Raw genomic sequence first — 22,243 nt, forward strand, 5'->3', positions numbered from 1 at the left:
CGCTAGTTGATAATGCAATGAAAATTTAAAAAAAAAAAGATATATTGTGCAGCCCTATTCAGTAGTGCAGTTATCCCAGTTCAACTTTCAGAAGAGGAGGCATAGTTATCAACAGTAACTAAATAACCAGCTCCTGACAGAGAGGTATATTGATAACAGTATAGACCTCAAATATCCAGTATCAGTCTACGGTACAAACTACTTTAATCCTACTGGGTGCTTTAGTCCCCAAGGTTAAACAATGTCAAAGTGGTCCACAGTGTCAAACGCCACAATGAGACCCCACAGCACCGGAACATTTGTCATAGAGAACAAGAACGGTGACCTGCAGAAACTAAACTGAAATGTATCAAGAATATTGTGAGGCAGCTGTAGGCTGCTCGGCAACCACTTCGAAGACTTTCACTTTAAAAAGGCATTTTGGAAATTGGCTTATAAATGTCATCCTTGTGCATTCAATGTCAAGATCTCCTGAATGCATTGTACAGCGCTGATCACAGCTGTATTTGGTCCTCTCAAAGATCACATTAAACTCCATCCCCAGCTGGTAAAAGTCACTTTGGTATTGCAGGATATTACTCAGTAACCTTGTGTTGCTGCCTGATGATGCCACACAGCTGCAAGGATGCCTCCTTTGCAAGCAGTGAATGTCACCTGTCCAAGGTGAGCAGTCCACCACGTCTGGTTCTTCAAAGATTTTAGGCAGCCGAGAGTAAACAAACATGCAACTTCCTGTTGATCTTAGGTCCCAAACCATATGCCAGTGTATAGTCCCAGAAAACTGCCAGGTGAGAGCATTTTAATCACCTTTGAAATGAGCGATTAGAATAATTATTTCAGGGGAGAGGGATGGCTCCTGCTATTAACAACCCTCTGTTCAATATCACAACAAATTAGTTCATGCTCATTAGTATGAGTTGTGCTTGCCTAGTGGTTTAGAAAGCCTCCATTGGGAACGTGCTTTATTACTCCCTGTGAGTGGAGCACGCAATTAGCATTCATCAAGTGCTGTGTATGTAACATCGCTCCTCACAAATGTAATTTTGACATTACATAAGTTGTCTGATCAAGGATGGTCTTGCTTGCACACTGAATTCTTACATCAAATGTCGGCAGAACTTCCTCTGAACTCACAGTACGTCGAGAAAGACAAACGGAAATTCTCCAAACCAACAAGTTGCATTTCAAAAGAATGAGTAAGTAAGTTTATCACATATTTACAAGCCCACTGAGACAGGCAACAATTCTAGATGAGCCAGTTTGGGAGATTTACAATTAAAAAAAAATGAGAACATAAGGAAAACAAAAGATCTCTCTCCTGAGGGTTAGGAGCAGTACAGTGGCAATTACGAAACATGGAAATATACGCTCACTAAACTGTTCAGATATTCGGTCTTTTTACACTGAGAGAAACAATAAAGCACATTTTCAACCTTGGAAACAGTAGATTGGCAAAAAAACGTCTAACTGTATTTCAACTCCATCCACTGAGAAAGCCTGCTAGGAGGTGAACTTTGAGTTCCTTGGATTCTGATTGGATGAAAAAGACTTGGTTCATAATTGTTTTTGGATTGCAGTGGTTGAATAAAACCATATCCATTTACTCAAATACTGAGTAGCCTTCTTAAGCACAACCACATTAGTGAGAGCTTTCCTTTTTTTTAAGATTGGAACGAGTTCTCCTGTTCGGTGTGCAGGGGACCCCTTTGCAGAGCGCACACACTTCCTGATGGAGCTACTCCTGCGAAGAAGAAAAATACACTCCTAGCGAGCCAGCTAGACGAGTTGTGAAAAAGTTATGTCTGGCTGTCAAGTGCATAGGGAAGAAGTGTTTTTAAAAGGACGTTATTCCTCGGTTTTTGGTACAATAATAGCAGAAAGTCTCCCCATGTCCAGAGAGCCGGCGGCTGCACCGGGGACAAGTCAACTGCGAAGGGTTGTTGAAGCTAATAAGTCCCAGTAGCTAACGTTAGCAGGCGGGCCGGCCAGCTAATACACTGTAGGCCTGGATAAGCTTGTTTTAACTTAATATTGTGGTGTACTTATGTGGAGTTATGGCCAACACTGGTCTATGGTGATGCTATAAGCCTGTATTACGTATGCCAAGAGCTAATGTCGGTGACAGCTACTGTTTGCTCTGCTAGTTCAGATCCGCGGTTAGCCAGCTGGTTGACTGCATCACACTAACTTAGCTGACAGCACAGTGTAGTGTATGTAGCTAGCTAACGTTTATTTATTTGTTGCTTAGCCATGTCCCTGGCTATTAACAGGTTTATCATACAACTGTGCCATTGTGATGTATGTCTTAAAACAAGTATGCGCATCCTTGTGCTGAATTTAACTGAATAACGCCAGGCGTTAACATTGGTGTTGTTTTCATCTGCAATGTGATCTCTTTCAGTAAGTGACTAGCTGACGTTAGCAAGTAATGTCTCTTACGTTACCATCCGCCGATACAAATGAAACACCTCCGGGATATCCGTTTGAAGAAATCAACTATGAGGATATTGAAGTTGAGGAGGTAAGTCCCTGACACTGACAACACGTCCAGGAGTCCAGGTGCGCACCATGGACTGTACATGGTGCAGACCATAGACTGTAGATGGTGCACACCATGGACTGTACATGGTGCAGACCATAGACTGTACATGGTGCAGACCCTAGACTGTACATGGTGCACACCATGGACTGTATATGGTGCACGCCATGGACTGTACAAGGTTCACACCATGGACTGTATATGGTGCAGATGTGTGTTTACCAAGGATTCACTTTCTTGTTAACTGTCCATTTTCAGGTTGTGGGGAGAGGAGCTTTTGGGGTTGTTTGCAAAGCCAAATGGAAAGGCAAAGATGTTGCAATCAAGACCATTGAGAGTGAATCAGAGAGGAAAGCCTTTAGTGTTGAGGTATTGTGGTGATTGTCCTTAATGGAGTTTGTCTCACTGCTGCAACATGTTTAGTTGACACACACTATCAAGATCTAGCTAATGTTACAGTTTAATTTGTTTCGTTTTGATATTGGTGCCATCTTTAGTACTGGGTGATACAGTGTACATCTCAAGTATTGAATAGCATGTACGTTATGTAGATGTAATGGTGTGTAACGTTTCCTCTTTGTTTTTAGCTCCGACAGCTTTCACGTGTGAATCACCCCAACATTGTGAAGTTGTACGGCTCTTGCAAAAATCCAGTAAGTTAACTGGAATGCTATAATATGTTATTCTCTCTTAACTACATTAATTGTGTGTTTTAATACAGCCCTGAATGTTTGTATTGTCAGTCTGGTGGACTTTCTGATGATTTTCTATCCCACTCAGGTCTGTCTTGTGATGGAATACGCTGAAGGCGGGTCATTGTACAATGGTGAGTCTCCATGTGGGCAATCATTCTACCTTGCTAGTAGTAAAATGAACGCAGCCTTGCACGGATGTAAGAAGTAGCCCACTTCAGTTGACCCTTCCACTGTTTGCATGTTCAGTCATTTGTCCACTTCCTTAATAAAATAGACTTTGCACCGTGACATGGAGCATCCAATATCCAAATGGATCTGGGAAACGGTGAAGTGTAACAAACAATCTGCAGTAATACTATATGTCTAATGAAACAGACATATATGCCAGTGTTTCAGCAAAATTCCACATCGTAGAACTACTGTAAATATACATTATAACACTGTTACTTTATGTTTAATATGTAGGGCAAACACTGGTGAAAGAAAGGTCTGACCACACTGCGGACAAAAACATCCAATTTTTTTAACTCACAGTTCAGCGAATATAGTCAACACTTTACTGTTTCCAGTTGAAGGATAATTATTTTTATTGCAATTTGGATCTTCTTTTTATAGTTTTAACCATCATTACTCTCAGTAATAATCAGATTGCATTTTTAAAGTCAATTGTTGTGATCTGTGAATGTGGCGACATCTGTTAAAAGAACTCCAGTGGGGTCAATAAATATGAGCAGTCAGACAATCACAAAACAAAACAAACCCCAGGTTAGTTCAACCTTTTTTTTTTTAAATGAAATGAATACCAAAATTGTTTGTAGGAAACATCTAGCACAGCCAACAAACAGACGCCCTTCATGAACTTTGACCTACTGTACTTACAGTGGTTGCAGGCACAGCCATTTCCTGTACACTGAGGGATCCAGGGAATAAAGTGATTTTTATATAGCCTGGATAAACTGTTGGTCTGTTTACAACCTGCCTGATCATCAGACTTCTCGTGCTCGCCACACTGGACTTTAATGTAGCGAGGTTGCTGTGTTTCCAGATCTCGTGGGTGAGCACAATGTGATTGAAGTGATGGACAAAGTGTTAATTAACTGGAATTAATCATTTCAGTTATATTGTTTATGTATGCAGTTAGAGGCTTCTTGGCTCTAAAAGAATCATTGCCGGCAAGAGTTTAATACTGTGCATAGAACTTTTACCTGATTTCCCAAGAGATCAGTGTTTTCACCAGCTTTCATTCCCAAGAGGTTACGATTGGCCAGTTTCTGTTTTTCCAGGATGTGAATCCCACTGTATGGGACACTCTGCTGTGTTTTTAACTTCACAATTCCTGTACCTTTCTGCATTATTTACTGAATCACTATCAACGTTACTCCTGGGAGCTAAACTATGGAACCGTAACTTTGATATCATTCAGTTGAGTTGTGCATACTGTTTTTGAAATATCTATTCTCAGATTTCCCTTTTGAAATAAACTTGTTGAAGACGCTAAGGAGAAGGTAGTCAGCCGTGTGTGTGTGTGTGGGTGTGGGTGTCTGTGTCTGTGTGACTGTCTGTGTGACTGTCTGTGTGACTGTCTGTGTGTCTGCCCGCGCATAAGAGTGTCTTGAAGCACACTTTTTGTTTAGTTCCTCAGTAGGTCTATTGTCTGTGGCGGTGGTTGTGACTGTGTTCTCTTGTCCACAGTGCTGCATGGTGCTGAACCCCTCCCCTTTTACACTGCTTCCCATGCCATGAGCTGGTGTTTTCAGTGTTCCCAGGGCGTGGCCTATCTCCATGGCATGAAACCAAAGGCTCTGATTCACAGGGACCTGAAGCCACCCAAGTATGCGCCTCCTCACCTCACTCTCTTCTTGTCTCCTGTTTCACTGTGCCAACAAAATGTCTCTGTTTCCCTTTTGAATTTTTTTTTTTTGATTTACTTCATGTTGTTCAACAGATTGCACACAAACATTGCAAGCCACTCAAAAATGTGTTTTTTCTCATGTGTCATTGAAGATCTTTATATCTTTATGCACAATTGTTGTGTCCTAACAGGTGTGGTCAGGTGTGCTGAACTTCTCTTTTTTTTCTTTTTGAAGTGTTTCCATGTTTATTTTAAACCGGAGCAACCATTCTTTCCTTGTAGTAGTACGAGACCAGTTTAGTAAGACCATTTCCTTTCTCTTTTGCGGTATGTATGCAAATTCATAGGACTGGATTACATGGACTCTCCTCCGTTACCTGTAATGGTTCTTTCTATATTGAAATTGTTATTTGAAAATTATTTCTTTCACAATTTAAAACATACATAACTACTATTAACTTGTTCCGTCAACATGTAAAACCATGAAGGGCGGGAAAAGGGGGTCCCGTTGATCAGGCATGAATGTATTACACTTTAAATGCCTTAAGACACTAAACTTGATGCTATTCAGATGCAAAAACTCTGTTTGTAGACAAGAAAACATGTCTGAGAAACCACACAGGTTTGGCATAGTGGCTTTTGATAAGCTTCCGTTACTCCCTTTTCCATTATCTTATGTTTCATATTGACAAATACATTTTTAAGCTGATTCAAACTGACATTGGCACAGTTTCAAGGAACGCAGCCCCCTCATTCTTTTCAGTGAGATCACTGCGGTGCACAGTGGGGATTCAGACATTCAGACAGCTTGTGCAAAAACAAACAAAGTTGAAACTAAAAATGCACTGCTACAACGAGTAAGCATAGTTGTTGTTGTTCCAGCTTTTGTAGTGAAATCCTTCCTCCTAGTGTTCTAAATGCTGTACAGTGTTCTGACATTGAATGGATGGATCTGGGAGCCAAACTGGACTCTGTAGATTGTATCCCATTTTATCAAAATTATCTATAGCAACATGTGACCACCAATGCAGCCCTTTCTCTTTCGGTAATGCTGTGTTAACACCCAGTGGCGTGGTGTTACTGAAGGTGTAGATCCCAGAGGTGTTTCTACTCTGGGAGAAAGAAGTCTGCTTGCCTCTCAGGGAGTTTCCAGCTGGTCTGCTTCCTGGAGAACTGTTGTGGAGCTTCTAGGAATAACAAGGTCATGCATTCTGACAAGTTGTCACCTTTAGGTTGTTTACCAGGAATTTCTTTCTGTGATCTGTTTAATGTCTAGACCCAGAGTTACTTACTAGCCTTAACTTGACATTGTGTCGAACGCTGATGTTTTGTATGTACACAGATGACACAGCTACTATAGCTACCATCTGATGTAGATGTAGAATATATATTATCTCAATGCTTCCTATCTTGAGAGTAAACCCTGGGATTCTTAAAAAAGAAAAAAAAAAAAGGGTCTTGAGTCAACAACTTTGCAAACCACTGACATGTCTGTGGTAGGTTAATTTAAATATGGGGGACACACGTATGAAACGGGGGTCTCGGGGTCCTTCCCCACAAAACACTTAATGTCCTGCTTTCTAGTGAATTTGTATGCACCACTGGGGGTGGCAGTAGCTCAGTCTGTAGGAAGTTGGGTTGGGAACCGGAGGGTTGCTGGTTCAAGAACGGACCAAAGTACGGAGTGTGGGCTGGTAGCTGGAGTGATGCCAGTTTACCTCCTGGGCACGGCTTGAGCAAGGCATCGAAACCCGCTCTGGAGTCGCAGCCCACTCACTCTGACCTCTCTCCATTAGTGCATGAAAAATGACCTGAGCATGTGTGTGTATTTCAGGCCTGTGTGTAATAACAACGTAAATTGTAATTTCCCCAGAGGGGGTTATAAAAGTATAAATTATTAAATGAAATTCTTCTTCTAAATTAAATTATTATTCTTGGAAAGGTCTTCAGTCCTGCCTTTCTGCAGCTTTCAGTGTACTGCTAAAACAATTTTTTGAGCAAGTTTAACATTGAACTGAACCAAAAGGCGCCAATAAAACAAGGAATGATAAATGCATTTTAAAGTGGAGTTATCTACTTACACTCTCCTTTTAATCTCCTCGAAACATCCCTGACCATCTGGATGTTGTGTATCAGACAAGCACCAATAGACAGAATGTTATTTAATACGTTGTTACTACATTACAAGTGTTAATCACACAATGTGTTTATCGCGCAAGTTGTGCGATATCTTGTGCAGTTCTAATTCCTTCCTCCCGCAGCAAGCGAAGTCTCGGTATCACTTCTTCTGCTTTCTATTTTTATTGCAGCCATTGCTTTTGAAGTTGCATACTGACCCCTACTTCACCAGAGACATTGTTGCGTCTAGCGTTTCTTTAAAATTAAGTCCCCATTTGTTTTTACTAGGGCTGGGCAAGTTAACGCGTTATTACCGCGCTAACACCGCGTTAACTAATTAATTAATTAACGCCGACAATTTTTTTATCGCACGTTAACGCAGTTTTTATTATTTCTTTATTATTGTAAAAGTGTGTTGCTCACAGGCTTTGTAAATACTGCAAAGTTGAATTTTCTTATCACCGGAGTACTTCCAGTCTGAAATATCACCTTGACAGTTGATACCAGCAAATCATTCAGCGAAACACAGTGGCGCGAGGCTTCGGCAGACTACGTTAAATGCAGCGTGTGGGTAAGTAGAGATAAACAAAGGCAAGAGACGCTAACAAATGCCATAGCGACGTGGATAGCTACAGACTGCAGGCCCATTAGGGTGGAGGACATTGGTCTGAGAATCGCAACGACGACGGCAGTGCATTTTACTGACGAAAAGTGGGCGCTGCATTCACGTGCTATGACTGGACTAAAAACAGAGGACAGACATGCTGAAACATGCGCGGGACACTTATTGAAGTTGCACAGCAGTGGAATGTGTCAAAGTCACCCCAGTTAGCACAGATAGTACGAATAGATACGAAATCTGATCGCTGCTGCGAGCCTTCTGCCTTCTGATCATGTCCCCTGCTTTCCGCACGGTCTCCAGCGTTCTGTCAGTGTCTCTGCTTTACGTTAAACAGTTACTTTAACAGCGTGTTGGACAGTGTCCCTCAGTGTCTCTGCTTAACAACGTGTTGGACAGTGTCCCTCAGTGTCTCTGCTTAACAGCGCGTTGGACAGTGTGCCTCAGTGTCTCTGCTTAACAGCGCATTGGACAGTGTCCCTCAGTGTCTCTGCTTAACAGCGCGTTGGACAGTGTCCTTGCGAAGTGCAGAAAAGTTGTGGGGCTCTAAATCCAGTCCAGCAAGTGCTGCAGAGTTAGAGCAACAACAGAAGAACGTGGACATAAGAAGGAGTTGCTTATGCAACACGTTCCAACCAGATGAATTCAACTCTGGACATGATAAATACATCATTTAAGTTGAGATGTACACTAAATATTTAATTTAACTGCTACTTTATAAACAAAATGCTGGTAAGTTTTTGCAGAACAAATGTTATGGCACTTTTGTTCATATGGCAGAACATTAAAAAAAAAAATTGCACTGCATACACTACTTTTGAATTAATTATTTAATTTTGCGATTAATCGCGATTAATCAGGGAAATTAAGCGATTAATCGCGATTACAAATTTTAATCGCTGCCCAGCTCTAGTTTTTACTTAAACAAGTCAGACAGTGTTTACTTTTTATTGATTATTTTCAGGACAAAGCATTGTTAGTCTCCACTGTTTTTTTTGTTTTTTTTTAATTCTTGCTTTCTGTTTTTCAGTCTGCTTCTAGTGGCAGGCGGCACGGTGCTGAAGATATGTGACTTTGGAACAGCGTGCGACATTCAGACCCACATGACCAACAACAAAGGAAGTGCAGCATGGATGGCCCCAGAGGTATTTGAAGGCAAGTACGAGTGGCATTCCAAGTAGCTAAGGAGCTTTGGGACCCTATCCTGTCAGTTGTTTTTTTAACTAAAAAGTATTCAAATGAATGCAGTTACTGTCTGACCACCTCATCCATCTGCATGGGCTCTTTCTGGCCCTCACCTTTGTTCTGTCATCTTAGTTGCAGCTTAGCGCTCCCACCATGGAGGCATTCATTCTTGATTCCTCATCAGCAGCCTTACTCTACTGCTTTAGTAGTAGTGGTAGTGGTAGTCTCCCAAGCATTGGGAGAAGATGAATGGAGGGATGTTGGTGGCTTTATTTCCCTCGGGAGGCGACGGTGTAGAATTTGTTCTTATTCAGCAAGGAGCCTAATGTATTTCTACATGATGAGACGTGTTCTTGGCAAGGGGGTCAGGAGGAAAGATGAATTAAGCTCTAGTCGTTATCTTGTTTTTGGAAGCAAGTTACACGACTCCAGTGCAATTAAACACCTCACTTTGCCCTCTCTGTGAACTCTTTACAACTCATTAGCATCAGTGTGAGCAACGAAGCAACTTTAGAGTAGGTGTGTGATGTGCACTTTAGTTTTGTAATAATAGGCCCAGTTATTAAGCAACACAGGAGCTGTTCCTTGGTAAAAATTGCTCCCTTATTTTCCTCCTCCTTCCCCCTGAAAGCAGAACTGTGCTCTCCCAGGCACATCCTCGCTCTCATCTCAAATGTGCCACAGAGAATTACCTTATCAGGCAGTCGGCGATGTCAAACGGAGCCTATTTTCCCCGTTTGAAAAGGACCTAAGTGTTGCTGTGTGTTCTTCTGTACTTGCAGGCAGCAATTACAGCGAGAAGTGTGATGTGTTTAGCTGGGGGATCATTCTCTGGGAGGTGATCACTCGCAGGAAGCCCTTTGATGAAATTGGAGGACCAGCTTTTCGCATTATGTGGGCTGTGCACAATGGTGAGTCACTCTCTTTCTCTCTCTCTGTGTGTGTGTTGTGTGTGTGTGTGTGTGTGTGTGTGTGTGTGTGTGTGTGTGTGTGTGTGTGTGTGTGTGTGTGTGTGTGTGTGTGTGTGTGTGTGTGTGTGGTGTGTGTGTGTGTGGTGTGTGTGTGTCATTTTCACCTGTGCACCTCTGGATGGATGGAGGGGAATACTAATGGGACACTAATAATACCTTGGGACAAGTTTAATATTTTTTACCACTGAATCTGTCTGCCTGAGTCATTATGGTTCGAGCAGCAGGAGACGGGGAATTTAGCATACATTTGCAATATTTCGCTGCTTGTATGATGCGATGCCACATATTATTTGTCTGTTTGACTGTGTGTGAATTACTTTATTACTCCTTTTTTTCTTTTACACATTCAGGCACAAGGCCTCCTTTAATCAAAAATTTGCCGAAGCCCATTGAGAGTCTGATGACTCGCTGCTGGTCTAAAGACCCTTCTCAGCGGCCCTCTATGGAGGAGATAGTGAAGATCATGACTCATCTAATGAAGGTAATTTGTCCTTGTACATGGCTTACCCTCTCTTTAAAGCTTTCATTAAACTGGAGTGAAGGAATCAAAACACCTGATCATATAGTTCAATCCCAGAGAGCAGATTGGAACACCATTAGGTAATGGTTTAATTCTATATACAGTATACACCATAACGCCTTACACAGAGAAGTGTTTGTTGTTCAACCTACCCTCATTGATAGAAATGTGGTGGACAAAGGAATGGAAACACCTGCTATTATAAGGCAATAACAAAAACTGAACATTACACCCTTCATGAAGGGAGGAATAGATGGCAGGACTGTTGTATTACATTGCAATTGTTTTAGCTAGGTGTACATACTAAACTGACAACTGAGTGTAAAGTCTTAAGAGAACAGTTAACCAAAGGTTGTAAGGTGATAAACATTTGAACTTTGATTCAGTATATCATTACCTAAATTTCTAAGTCACACAGTCGCTTGAGCAGCTTGGTAAGTATGTTTGCTGAACCTGGGGGGTATCATCGTGGAAATGCAGCCCGGCTCCACATGGCTTTTTGTTACAAGAGAGAAAAAAATAATGAAGGAAAGTGGTTTCTTGTACAGCACTTATGTTTTAACTAATTTTAATAACTTCAACATGTCACTTAGACGATGGCTTTGTTGACAGTTAACAGATCAGATCAGCAAATGGGTTTATAGTAGTTTATTGTTTAAATGTAAGCTAAAATCAAACCAAACTCAAACCAACCTTTTCAAGCCATCTCAGCCTATTATTTATTTGCAGTCATTCTGCCTGACTTTATTATTAGTTATAACATTGTAATAAGCCTCACTTTTTCATACTCACTGAGCTTGGGTAGGAAGATGTGGTTATTATTGGTATTTAAAAAAAAGTCTTCCTTTTTTTTGACAGTACTTCAAAGATTCTGATGAACCCTTGCAATATCCGTACCAGTATTCAGATGAGGGACAGAGCAACTCTGCAACTAGTACAGGTACAAGAGTCATCCTCAAACCTTTGGGACGCACAAGTAAAGGAGTGTCAAGTTAAAGCAGTACACATCATAGTGTGATCTTAGTGCATGAACGTGCATGGATGTCCAAGATCCAATATCAAAAGTGTAGTCAGTAGTTATCAACACAGAAGAATGCATAATATTTCAATTTAAGTTTAGTTTTCTTTACTGGTGCTAACCTCTGTCTGGAAAACAAGTAAGTATTACATGGAAAAATTTCCGGATACATATGTATTGCTCCTCAGCATCCAAGAATGTTATCATGTCTGAAACAATCATTTAGGTCCTCAGTTAGCTTTACTCTCATAATTTACAAATGTTCACAAGGAGTTCACAATGATATGGAAGCACTTGTAGACAGTGTTGCCGTTTTTCTATATTGTGGGTGAGATATTTTCTCAGGTGAGTGTGTACGTACATAATGACTCATTACATGATTTTATGACCCAAGGGGCGGTAATCACACTACAGACAAGTTTTTTAATTATTTTGAGTTTTGCAAATGTTTTCAGCGTTACAAGCATAAAATGCAAACCTTAGATGAAAGGCAGTTGAGAAAGTAGGAAAACTATAAAAACCTGTCTCCTGCCCTGTGTGGAATAACAGGTTCATATGTGGACAACACTGGCACCAGCACAAGTAACAAAAGCGACACAAACATGGAGCACAGTGATTCTCAAGGGAGCAACGACACTATAAAGATTACGCCTCAGTTTGCTCCTTACTTCAAGCCAAAGGTAAACCAACTCTTCATTTGGCTTCTTCATTTTGAACAGAACCATTGGCATTTTATCTGTAATAGAGAAAACAAGCTTCTGTGGTGAAGGTTATCTGTTGTTTCCTCAGGCAGACCCATTGAGGACTCTGCCTCTGTCCAGGGGGGGCAGTGTTGAGAGCCTGCCTGCACGAACTCAGTGCCTGGTGTCCTCTGACAGCAAACGAATGAGTACTGACCTGTCGGAGCTGGAGCCAAAGATGCAATTCACACCTGCAGGTAATGCCAGACACTGTAGAGCACACAACAACATATACAAGCAGGAATCATGCTCTTATGAGATTTAGAATTTTCTAATAAATAAGAAAAGTAGCACAAGAAAGCCAAGGCATACAGTGTTAGGGCTTCTGCACACTGCCTGTGTGGCGTTTCTGTTTTTTTTTTTATCTCCCATGTTAACAGATTTTTTTATGCAAACATAAAGAAAAGTTGAAAAACACGCCATTATTTAATTGTATCAATGGGAAACATACAGTACATGTATACATATACAGTACAGGCCAAAAGTTTGTTAACTTAACTTTTTTGTTAAGTACATAATTCCACATGTGTTCATTCATAGTTTTGATGCCTTCAGTGATAATCTACAATGTAAATAGTCATTAAAATAAAGGAAACGCGTTGAATGAGAAGATGTGTCCAAACTTTTGGCCTGTACTGTATACAAGTCTAGCAGCATCAGCGCTGCATCAGACACCTTTCTGGTGTGCAGAAGACAGAAAACGCCACGCTGCCGCAACGCAACTGACACGCAACAGAAGTGCCCCGCTCACACCACACAGGCAGTGTGCAGGAGCCCTTAAGACATGAGGCCTCTCCAAGATCACAAGAAACTCTTCCCCTGACACTCCTGTCAGGTTGTTTTTCATGTGCCTTTGTCACTTTGAGGTGAAGATAGATTCTTTATTTTAACAAATCCACATGTGACTTGTCAGACCCAGTTGTTGAATATCTGCCTCCATTAAAGGCTCTTACAGAAAGCAGCAGACTCACCTCAGGAACTGCTTGCTGAGAGATTTAATTTGAGCACATGCAGGTTTTTATTTGTTGCCCTTTTTGTTTTCAGACTTCAATTTACATTTAATGAATAGAGTTCCTGTGATTCCAGCATCAACAGCCTCTGCCCTTAGATTGCCTTGTTGAAGTTTTAATCCAAATTGCAATAGAGCTGACTGCCTGCTGTTATTTGTGGCTACCGGCAGTCTACGCATACTGCTACACAGCGTCTGGAATGCAGGGAGTGCATGCTGCCCTTGCATGTACAGTGTATGCTCTGCATGTGTGTGGCCCACATTCAGTCCAGCTGTGGGCCCCCAGTCTGTCTTAGTCTGCATGCTTGTTGTGTTCGCAGCTGTATGTGTGTATGTGTGTGTTTTCGCAGCACGTCCCCCGTATAAACGAGGCCACCGTAAAACGGCATCATACGGCACCATTCTGGATGTCCCCAAGATCGTCGTCACAGGTATCACTGGACCACTGGGCTTCCCTGTGACTGGGTGGAGCTGGTTTGGCTTGGCTTAGCTGGTGTGGGTTGCTGTGCTGTGACATGGCCCTCTCTTGTGTGTACCTCCACGGGATACCAACAACACAATGTTTATTTATATCAAATTTGTTGCATGTCTTAAAGCAGTCTCTATTTAAAAAAAAAAAAAAAAAAGAATATAAATGAGTTGATCCTGGAGTAACACACATCAGAGCCGCTTTATGTCTCTGTCTTCTTTTGATTTTTGGATGATGGAAGCAGAAGATGAGTTAACATTCTCCTTTGGTGTCACCTTTTAAGTTGCCTACACATGATAAGCGGCAAAACCACGAGGTCGGGCCCAAAGCGCAGTGCAGGAACATCCCGGAATTTGTTGCGCCTTGAAAGGTCAGCAGCATCAAGGTCAAAGTTGGAATAATTTGAACTTTGAGGGCAGTTCACAGCTGCAATTCTGCTCTTCCCAGAGGGAAACAATAGAATGGAAGGGTTATACCGCCTATCATGTGTAGGTGGCTTTACAGCCAAAATTGAGTTATAATTAAAAGTTTCCTGATGAGTCTTTCTATCACCTGTGTCAAAATCAACACATTTCTAGCTGACTTCAGGGAATCCAATCAGTGCATTGCATCAGACGAGGTGACACTGATGAGATGAGATGTAACTCATGGCCCTGTCCTCTCTGCCAGTGTGCTGGTAGTACTAGGTGGAAGCTGTGCACTGTATTTGAGCTTGCCCTTGCCTTTCATGCATAGATGACTTAGAGAAAGCCTGGCTAATATATTTCTCCCCCTCTTGCTCTCTTTACATCCCTTAACTTTGACAAAGTCATTTTGATTAATTTCTTTCACATTGAGGGTCAGAGCTATTATTATAAGCAAAGATATGGATGAAAGGAATGGGGACATCTCTGGATGTCAGAAAAGACTTCTATGTAGGAGCTATGTGAGACACATTGCATGTGGCTGATTTAATCCAGTGACTAAGGGAATCACCTGATGCATGTTGATAAAGGTAGGGCACTTATCAGTGCATGTGTACCCTGGACATCAGGTCTCTTCCCCTGCACATAAATCCTTGGTGGCCTTTGAGTAGGGGTGTAACACTATACAATCCTCCCAGTTCGGTATGTACCTCATGTATGGGGGTCATGGTACAAAATACTTTCAATAACAGGAAACAAAACAGAAGAAACACAAGATTACAATTTTTTCCCTAATTTATTAATGCAATACAAAATACACCCTCAAACTCAAAAGTGCATAGGCCTCATTAACTCCTGACAAGCTGACATTTTGGAGATAAAGATTGAATTACTAATGCTGTATGTTTTAGTTGAGTTGCAGTGTAGTCCATGTTCATTGTTGGGCTGAATCCCTTAAATTAAACTTACCCATGTTTTGGTGTAGGTGTGTGAGATAGAGACGGACTCTATGATCCTGAACATTAAGATAGAGTAACTGATGATACACAGTATCGTTAGTTGTTTGGTGACTGCAAGTGAGAGTGAGATAGAGTCTGATGTGGCGTCCAGGTAAGAGGCGCACATATGTACTAGAGGTTTATGTCTTAACGCAGAGGTCCAGGGTTTGAGTCCGACTTGTGATGATTTCCTCCATGTCTTCTCCCCCCCCCCCCCCCCCCTTTTCTCACCTAGCTGTCCTGTCCATTAAAGGAAGAAACCCCCCCCCAAAAATAATCTTAAAAAAATGAGTGCCATACCTAGCAGTTCCCCTGGGCCTCCAAGTCCAACCAGCCAGTCAGTGCAAACCTGTCACATAGTAGCCTCAGCTGTTCTTGTGGATAGGTTTGTTATATAGTGATGTGTGTGTTTGCTGTGCACTGTCAGTGGGGCTGGGTTCTTTTAGCGCTGGTCACATTCTAGCCATGCCACAGCCCATGGTGACAGGCCAGAACGTGGAGGGTTGATCAGTGCAGCTGTCCCTGTGTCGCTCTGTGGCCCTGGATATCCCTCAAGCAAGCGCAGGCACCAATCTTCCACTGCCACTGTCTGCAGATCTACTGGCTCTCATTCTTTCTCCTCTGTCCATCCCGTCCACAGCCACATGCGAGTCTCAGAGACGTCGATCTGTGCAAGATCTGCCAGGCATCGGCACAGAGTCCAGCCAGGTAAGACACAGACTGACACTGGAAAGGCAGGGGTCTGTGGACTTCCATTCATCGAAGATAAGCGTCACGGCTACAGCTAGCTGCGACAACTGAAGTCCATGGTTGTTTCTGTACACACCTTAGCCTTTTTGTTGTTTTCAAAATGTTCTTTTGTGCACATTTTATGGTTACGATTCATCCTTAAACTGGTTGGCTTGGTTCCATGCTTATAAACTAATCTGCTGCAGCAGCTCAAAAACAGTCAACATAACATCGGTCAGTTTAGATCAGTGATTGTCAGCTGGTGGGTCCACTGGGTGGGTCGCAGACAGCTGGTCAAAAATAAATATTTTTTTTACATTTAAAGCGCATCTGATTTTAAGCTAACAGTTAACAGCAGTTTGTTTACAATGTTTCTCAGTGATCCTGCCTGTTCAGCTGTCAATCAAACCCACATGCAATCATCTCAACATTTGCAAAAGCACTTGAAGGCAGCTTTATTTCACAGGAGAGAGAGAAAGAAAAGAGACTAGCAAGTGCTTTGTTGTTGCAGGAAACATTCAGTTACTATACAAACGTCCGGGCAGAACAGTTCAAGTCTGATCTCCGTTACATGATTGGCCACCGCAGCGTGACACGCGGTTGCGCTTCTCCAAAAGTTGAGTCGGTCTCAACTTTTTGCTGTGGGCCTGCTGCGTTTTTTTAGCGTTGCCCTTGCTACAACCCCTGCCGCAACCTGAACGCACTACCTCCATTCAACAAGAATGGAAAGAACTGTGTTTTTGCCGGACTGTCGGAAAGCTAACGCAGGCTGTCAGAGCACAGCCTTAGAGTGCAAAGGAGCATGTTTGATATTTCACCTTATTTCCTCTCAAAAACAATCAATTTGTTTGAAAAAGGAAGACAGGGCATTTCACTTGGACCAGAATATTCTTAACATGGAAGCTAATGAACACCAATGATTTAAAGCTGGCTATGTTTTCTGTTTAGATTAATGATGCACAGATGGCCAGATGGGGGGTTGGTTCCATTTGCTTGGTAGTAAACCCACAGCTCTGTGCAGTAAAAAGTTCATTAGGAGTTCACTATAAAGACTTTGTGCAGTGAAGATACATTGTGCTGTGCTGCATGTGGGTTTCCCAGTGTTGGGACAGTGCCATCGATCATGGAGTTGTTTTTTGATCCCATGAAACCTTAACATGCTTAACAGTGGATCAACCTCAGATTGGATGGGGGGTGTTGTTATAGCACTACATACAAAATAATCCTGTTGCATTTTGATTAATGTTCACAGTTCATTATTTTAACACAATATTTTTCCTTGGTTTTTCAAACCTGCAGGCTACATGTTAACATGTAATGTCCATAGTCATCCCTCTCCTCCTGTCACTGATTTGGATGTCCTGATTCACCCAAATATCAAACACACATATGTTATGGTTATTCCTCGTAACCCGCACAGGCCAACCAATCAGAGCCAAAAAATCTGAGAGACCATGGTTAGATTTATCCAATTAACGGCATACTGAAGGCAGTAACTGAGGAAATAAATGTTACAGAAACAAGAAATGTAGATCAATTCAATCACTTGCAGTACAGGGCAGTTTCAAAGACAAGTGGCACTTTAACCTCAGAAGGCTATTAGAAATTAGATATAGTATATCTGTCAACGTTACTATGCCAGCTGCTTGTATGTCAGGTATTTTGCATTATATTTTAAGCTTCATTTGGCATATCCCTGCAAATGTGTATGATAAGCAGATTGTTTTTTGTTTATTTGGTGATCCAGATCACATTTTGCCACTCTAACGTTAGTGATGTATGAGTTGCTTCCACATGACCACATGATTGAAGGTGTGTGTGTGTGTGTCCTGTTGCAGGGGAGCAGGAACAGCAGCCGCTCCTCCAGTCCCAGTGTGAGGATGATGCCTCCTGATAAGACCAGCAGAGCTTACTTCTCCCCCGATGAAGCCACAGGTACTCATGCCAACTCTTTCCCTAAAGCTACTTTACACAACACCATGCGTAATGAAATATCACAATTGCACCTAAAGATTGTAGGGTTAGAAGGGTTGAGAGAACACTCTGATAGTGCAGACCTCCGCCAAACCATGTCCTATCTCACAATGTTAATGCAAGGTGAATTTTACCGGTCGGGGACTCATTTTTGTGATTATTCCGATTCCACATAAATGCAGCACAAACGGCCAATCTGGCAATGTTAACGAAAAAGAAAAATGATTTGTGTATCCGCCTCGCAATTTCCCGCTCCAAAATGTAACCGGTCCTTCAGCCTTCTTCCAAGTTTCATGAAAATCGGGCCGGAAGTGTTTCTGTAATCCTGCTGACTGACTGACAGACACATAAACAAACAAACCAGGGTTTCCCCCAGTGTACTGCAGGCCTGGTGGCCCACCGGGCCTAAGCCACCAGAAATTATTTTTTAATGTTTTTCTTAGAAGTTTTTTTTACAATTAAACGACCTACCTGGGGGAAACCTTTCAAACGGAACTGAAAACATGACGACCTTGACAGAGTTGAAGATTTCTGTAGACATGTGTTTCCCCTCTGTCTTCTCAGACACCAACGGCTCAGACAACTCCATCCCCATGGCTTATCTGACCCTGGATCACCAGCTGCAGGTACACCAACATTAAATCAGCTTTGACTAGGTTCTGGCACAGCCTTTCAAAGATGAATTGAATAACTTCATCATGAAGGGATTATTCCTTAAAACATGCTATCAACAGTGGAATGTGAATGGAAATACACACTTATCAGTGAGATGGTTGTATCGATACATTCTGCAGTAATGCATTTTAAAGACGATTCACAGCAACATGCCTGTTTATTTCTAGCCTCTCGCTCCCTGTCCCAACTCCAAAGAGTCCATGGCCGTGTTTGAGCAGCACTGCAAGATGGCCCAGGAATACCTGAAGGTGCAAACCGAGATCGCCCTGCTGATCCAGAGAAAGTATGTCTAGCTGAACAAAGCATCCACTTTTCATCTGCTCAATTCATTTAGTGCTCCGAAAAGAATTGGTTTGGGTTATTCAGTGTGTTCATGTTTAATAGGCTGTTTGACTAAAAGCATCCTGACATCTCATTGTTATAAAGCATGGAGAATGTAAATGTGTTTTTGAAGCACTTTTTCTTTACCCACATGCAGGGTAGAAAATGTAAATGTAAAGTTGACCCTTTTGTCTCTGATCCAGTTTTCAGAGAGAGAAAGAGAGAATAACTCACAGAGTGACGGCATTATAAACGGCTATCCCTACTCTGTTCACAGGAAACAGATTTTAACATGCCCCGTTCAAGTGAACAGAAACTGCGTTGGCTGTATTTTTTCAAGGCAACCCTCTCTAGAGATTTATCAGCCTAATTTAAGTACAGTAAAAATATTTTTCATACTATTATTGTGTTTCAACTTTGCAATTAATCCGCGGGTCACAGGCATTCTGAATCGTGAGTGTTGATCCTTACGGATCAACTATGGTCTGTAACACCACTATTCTACACCGCCTATGGCAGCATGACCCCGTCTCCAGAAGCTCAGTAGCAACAAGCTCCAAAGCACAAACAGCCTTAACTCCTAGTTGGATTAGATTCTAGTGTCTACAGTCCAGACCTTCCTCCACAGCGCTGCGGAACCAATCAGAAACTTCTTGGGCTACGGCCAGCCACGGTGCCTCTGCTAAAGGAACTTGTTTTGGTGGAACATGTGTACGTTCAAAAGTAGATTTAGTCGTTAACACAAAACTCAGATTGGTCAGATAGTCTAGCTAGCTGTCTGGATTTACCCTGCAGAGATCTGAGGACCAGTTAACCATAGTCCTCAGAAATCCACCGGAGGTTAGAGCGCCAACACAGAGACAGAGGAAGGGGACGGACATCCGGCAGAAAAGAAGGACATCCTTCTGAACTTCAGGCTGCACCGGAGCAATCTAGGGAAGAGGAACTCGATATGGACTAATAAGATTATAATAATGCTTACTATATGTTTGCAGGAAGGAGCTGATCGCTGAACTGGACCAAGATGAGAAGGACCAGCAGAACACGTCCCGTCTGGTGCAGGAGCACAAGAAGCTGCTGGAGGAGAACAAGAGTCTGTCCACATACTACCAGAAGTGCAAAAAACAGCTGGAGCTGATCCGGGTCCAGCAACAGAAGAGACAGGGCACGTCGTGATGAGACAGAGACATGTGAACTGCGCCACCCCCCCATCCTCAGCCCAGCACTAGAACACTACCCCTTCTGATGCTCTGCACACACACACACGCACACACACACAAACGCGCACACACGCTGTTCCCAGTCCAGTTTTGTAAAGAGACCTGCATTCTTCTGTGTCCTGCATGCTGCATTGTAGACCCCTACTTGTGTCCAGCAGGAAGTACGTCCTCTGTACGTACATTTGCACATCGTCACGGTGGATTCTGTGACCGCAGACCAAACAGTCAGTGCACCCGGTCTGGATCACACCTGAGCCTGCTGCTGTGCTCCGGCGTGGAGCTGTTCTCTTCTGGCAAGCCCAGGACCGTGGCTCGGGGGTGTCTGTACGTCTGCTGCCTGCTCGGTGTGTCCACTCCTCAGCCACTGTGCAAACCAAGAGAAAAAGTGCGAATCATATGCAGATTTTATAGATCAAGGAGGATGTTTGAAACTTGTTATGCAAACCACACACCCTTAAATCAACGTATTTCTCTCTACCCTCTCCCTTTTCTAATTGTGAGCATGAGCCCTTCCAGAGAACACTTACTTCTTTGAGTTGTTTTCAGTTCAGAGAGAAAGGAACAGCGTGGGCTGTGTGTGAACATAGATGCAAACACACACCTAGCTTCCAGAGCAGATACAGAGCGCTGTGGGTGCCCTTTTTATTTTGACTTAAGTATTGTTTTGCGTGTAGGTGTTTTTGTCTTTTCTATTAAGTAGTTCACTTTGTATGATAGCTTTTGTGTCATTTTTGCATTAGGACGTATTTTATCTGGTCTGGGAATGCTCTTGCGGACAAAATAGAGGAGCCTGTAGCTCCCTTTACAGTATCTAGTTTGTTTTTAGTTCACATGTTGCCTTAGGACTTGCCTGCATTTTAAGATCTTGTTTTATGTGACATTTAGCGGGGGGAAAAGCTAAGAAAAAGAAGATATTTTTAATGTAATGGACATTGAATGAAATTCTGGAGAAGGATCTATGTCAGTAGACTGATAATGTAAATGTTTCCCACCAGCTTTACATACCAAACATGACATGTACTCTAAAAGAATGTGATTTCTTTCTCGTCTCGTATACCTAAAGTACTTTTGCACAATCACTTTTGTTTTCTTTTGTCATGTACAAGTTTTATTTCTCATTTAAGCAATTCTGATTTTAAAAGTGCGAGACTTGATGAGTCTGTCTTTTAAATGTGTTACTGTACAGGAGTGAATATTCACCTTCCTCAAGAGTTTTCTGTTCACTAAGAATTCTTTTACCACTCACACACCGCTGTTTATGAAGTGTTTCCTAAGTTATTGGAACTGAGTTACATTACACGACAGTGAGTAAGGCATTATGAAATAAAGTGAATGGTGAACAGAAGTTATCTGCCTGTGTGTTTGTGTCAACAGGTTTGCGTTATCAGGACAACTGCATGTGATTCCAGTTAAAAGCCCTGGAGGGAGGCTAATAGGTGGACTTTGGGTTTGGTTAGTTATTACAGTTTTGGGTTCGACCAAAACAAATTTTCACTGGCGCTTTCAACAGCATCTTTAGGTTTTCCTCAGGGGGCGGTGTTTGCTCAGTTGTCATGGAGACCTCTCAGCTGGTCAGCTCAGCCTGCTGTGAAACAAATCCACCATTAAAAAGCCAACAAACATTGTTTTGAGACTAAATGGAACATTATGGATTAATTTAGGCCTGTGTGTTCCTTACGTTCACGTTATAGTGTGACTTGTGACTATAAGGTGAGCACTGTTGTAGAATGTGTATTGCCCCCTTACTGTAGTACCAGGGTGGCAGTAGGAGGGTCGCTGGTTCAAGTCCCAGTGCGGACCAAAGTACAGAGTGTGTGTGTGTGAGGCCTATGTGTAGGGATTTCAAACATAGTTTAAATTTTATTTTTCCATGAACTGTAAATTAATAAATTATATAAAATTTCTGTGGGGTCTTTGAAAAGTAAAAAAAAAAAGCCTAAAAAGTGTTAAATTCACTGAAGCTTGGTCGTAAATCATTTTAAACAGGTATTACATTTTCCTACGTTCATGTAACTACCTCTAACACTTAGTGAAAAGTTGTCTCCAAACACTATGGTGCTTCAAACGGATGCATGAATCGTGTAGCGATGTACTGCCTCTCACACGCTGATAGTTTTAGGACAAAAAAAGTGGCATTTTGTAGACTAAGTGTTAGTGTCCAAATACTTTTGACTATTGAATGCATCT

The 22,243-nt window shown here is 42.1% G+C and overlaps 1 protein-coding gene across 4 annotated transcripts; it reads left to right on the plus strand.

The window, feature by feature from the left end:
• The first annotated feature begins 1,678 nt into the window (after positions 1-1,678).
• map3k7 (mitogen-activated protein kinase kinase kinase 7) lies at positions 1,679-21,401 on the plus strand. 4 transcript variants are annotated; one of them, XM_032542904.1, is made up of 18 exons: positions 1,679-1,936; positions 2,402-2,521; positions 2,798-2,908; positions 3,127-3,192; positions 3,320-3,365; positions 4,927-5,065; positions 8,854-8,978; positions 9,791-9,919; positions 10,330-10,460; positions 11,358-11,439; positions 12,067-12,197; positions 12,307-12,454; positions 13,617-13,697; positions 15,778-15,845; positions 17,705-17,801; positions 18,405-18,466; positions 18,683-18,798; positions 19,832-21,401. In XM_032542904.1, the coding sequence occupies exons 2-18, from the start codon at positions 2,429-2,431 to the stop codon at positions 20,010-20,012; spliced, it is 1,806 nt and encodes a 601-aa protein (XP_032398795.1). In that variant the 5' UTR covers positions 1,679-1,936; positions 2,402-2,428; the 3' UTR covers positions 20,013-21,401. The 4 variants fall into 4 exon arrangements, with proteins under 4 accessions (XP_032398795.1, XP_032398798.1, XP_032398797.1 ...); XM_032542906.1 differs by having other exon boundaries at positions 1,687-1,999; XM_032542907.1 differs by lacking the exon at positions 13,617-13,697.
• The last annotated feature ends 842 nt before the right edge of the window (positions 21,402-22,243 follow it).

Source organism: Etheostoma spectabile, chromosome 18 (genome assembly GCF_008692095.1).
Source record: "Etheostoma spectabile isolate EspeVRDwgs_2016 chromosome 18, UIUC_Espe_1.0, whole genome shotgun sequence".
Lineage (NCBI taxonomy): Eukaryota > Metazoa > Chordata > Actinopteri > Perciformes > Percidae > Etheostoma > Etheostoma spectabile.

Excerpts from the sequence above, each read along its gene's own strand:
- map3k7 (XM_032542904.1), top strand. The coding sequence starts at position 2,429 with ATGTCTCTTACGTTACCATCCGCCGATACAAATGAAACACCTCCGGGA. Across the intron at positions 8,979-9,790 it reads GGCCCCAGAGGTATTTGAAG|GCAGCAATTACAGCGAGAAG; the intron begins GCAAGTACGAGT and ends CTGTACTTGCAG. Across the intron at positions 18,467-18,682 it reads CCCTGGATCACCAGCTGCAG|CCTCTCGCTCCCTGTCCCAA; the intron begins GTACACCAACAT and ends GTTTATTTCTAG.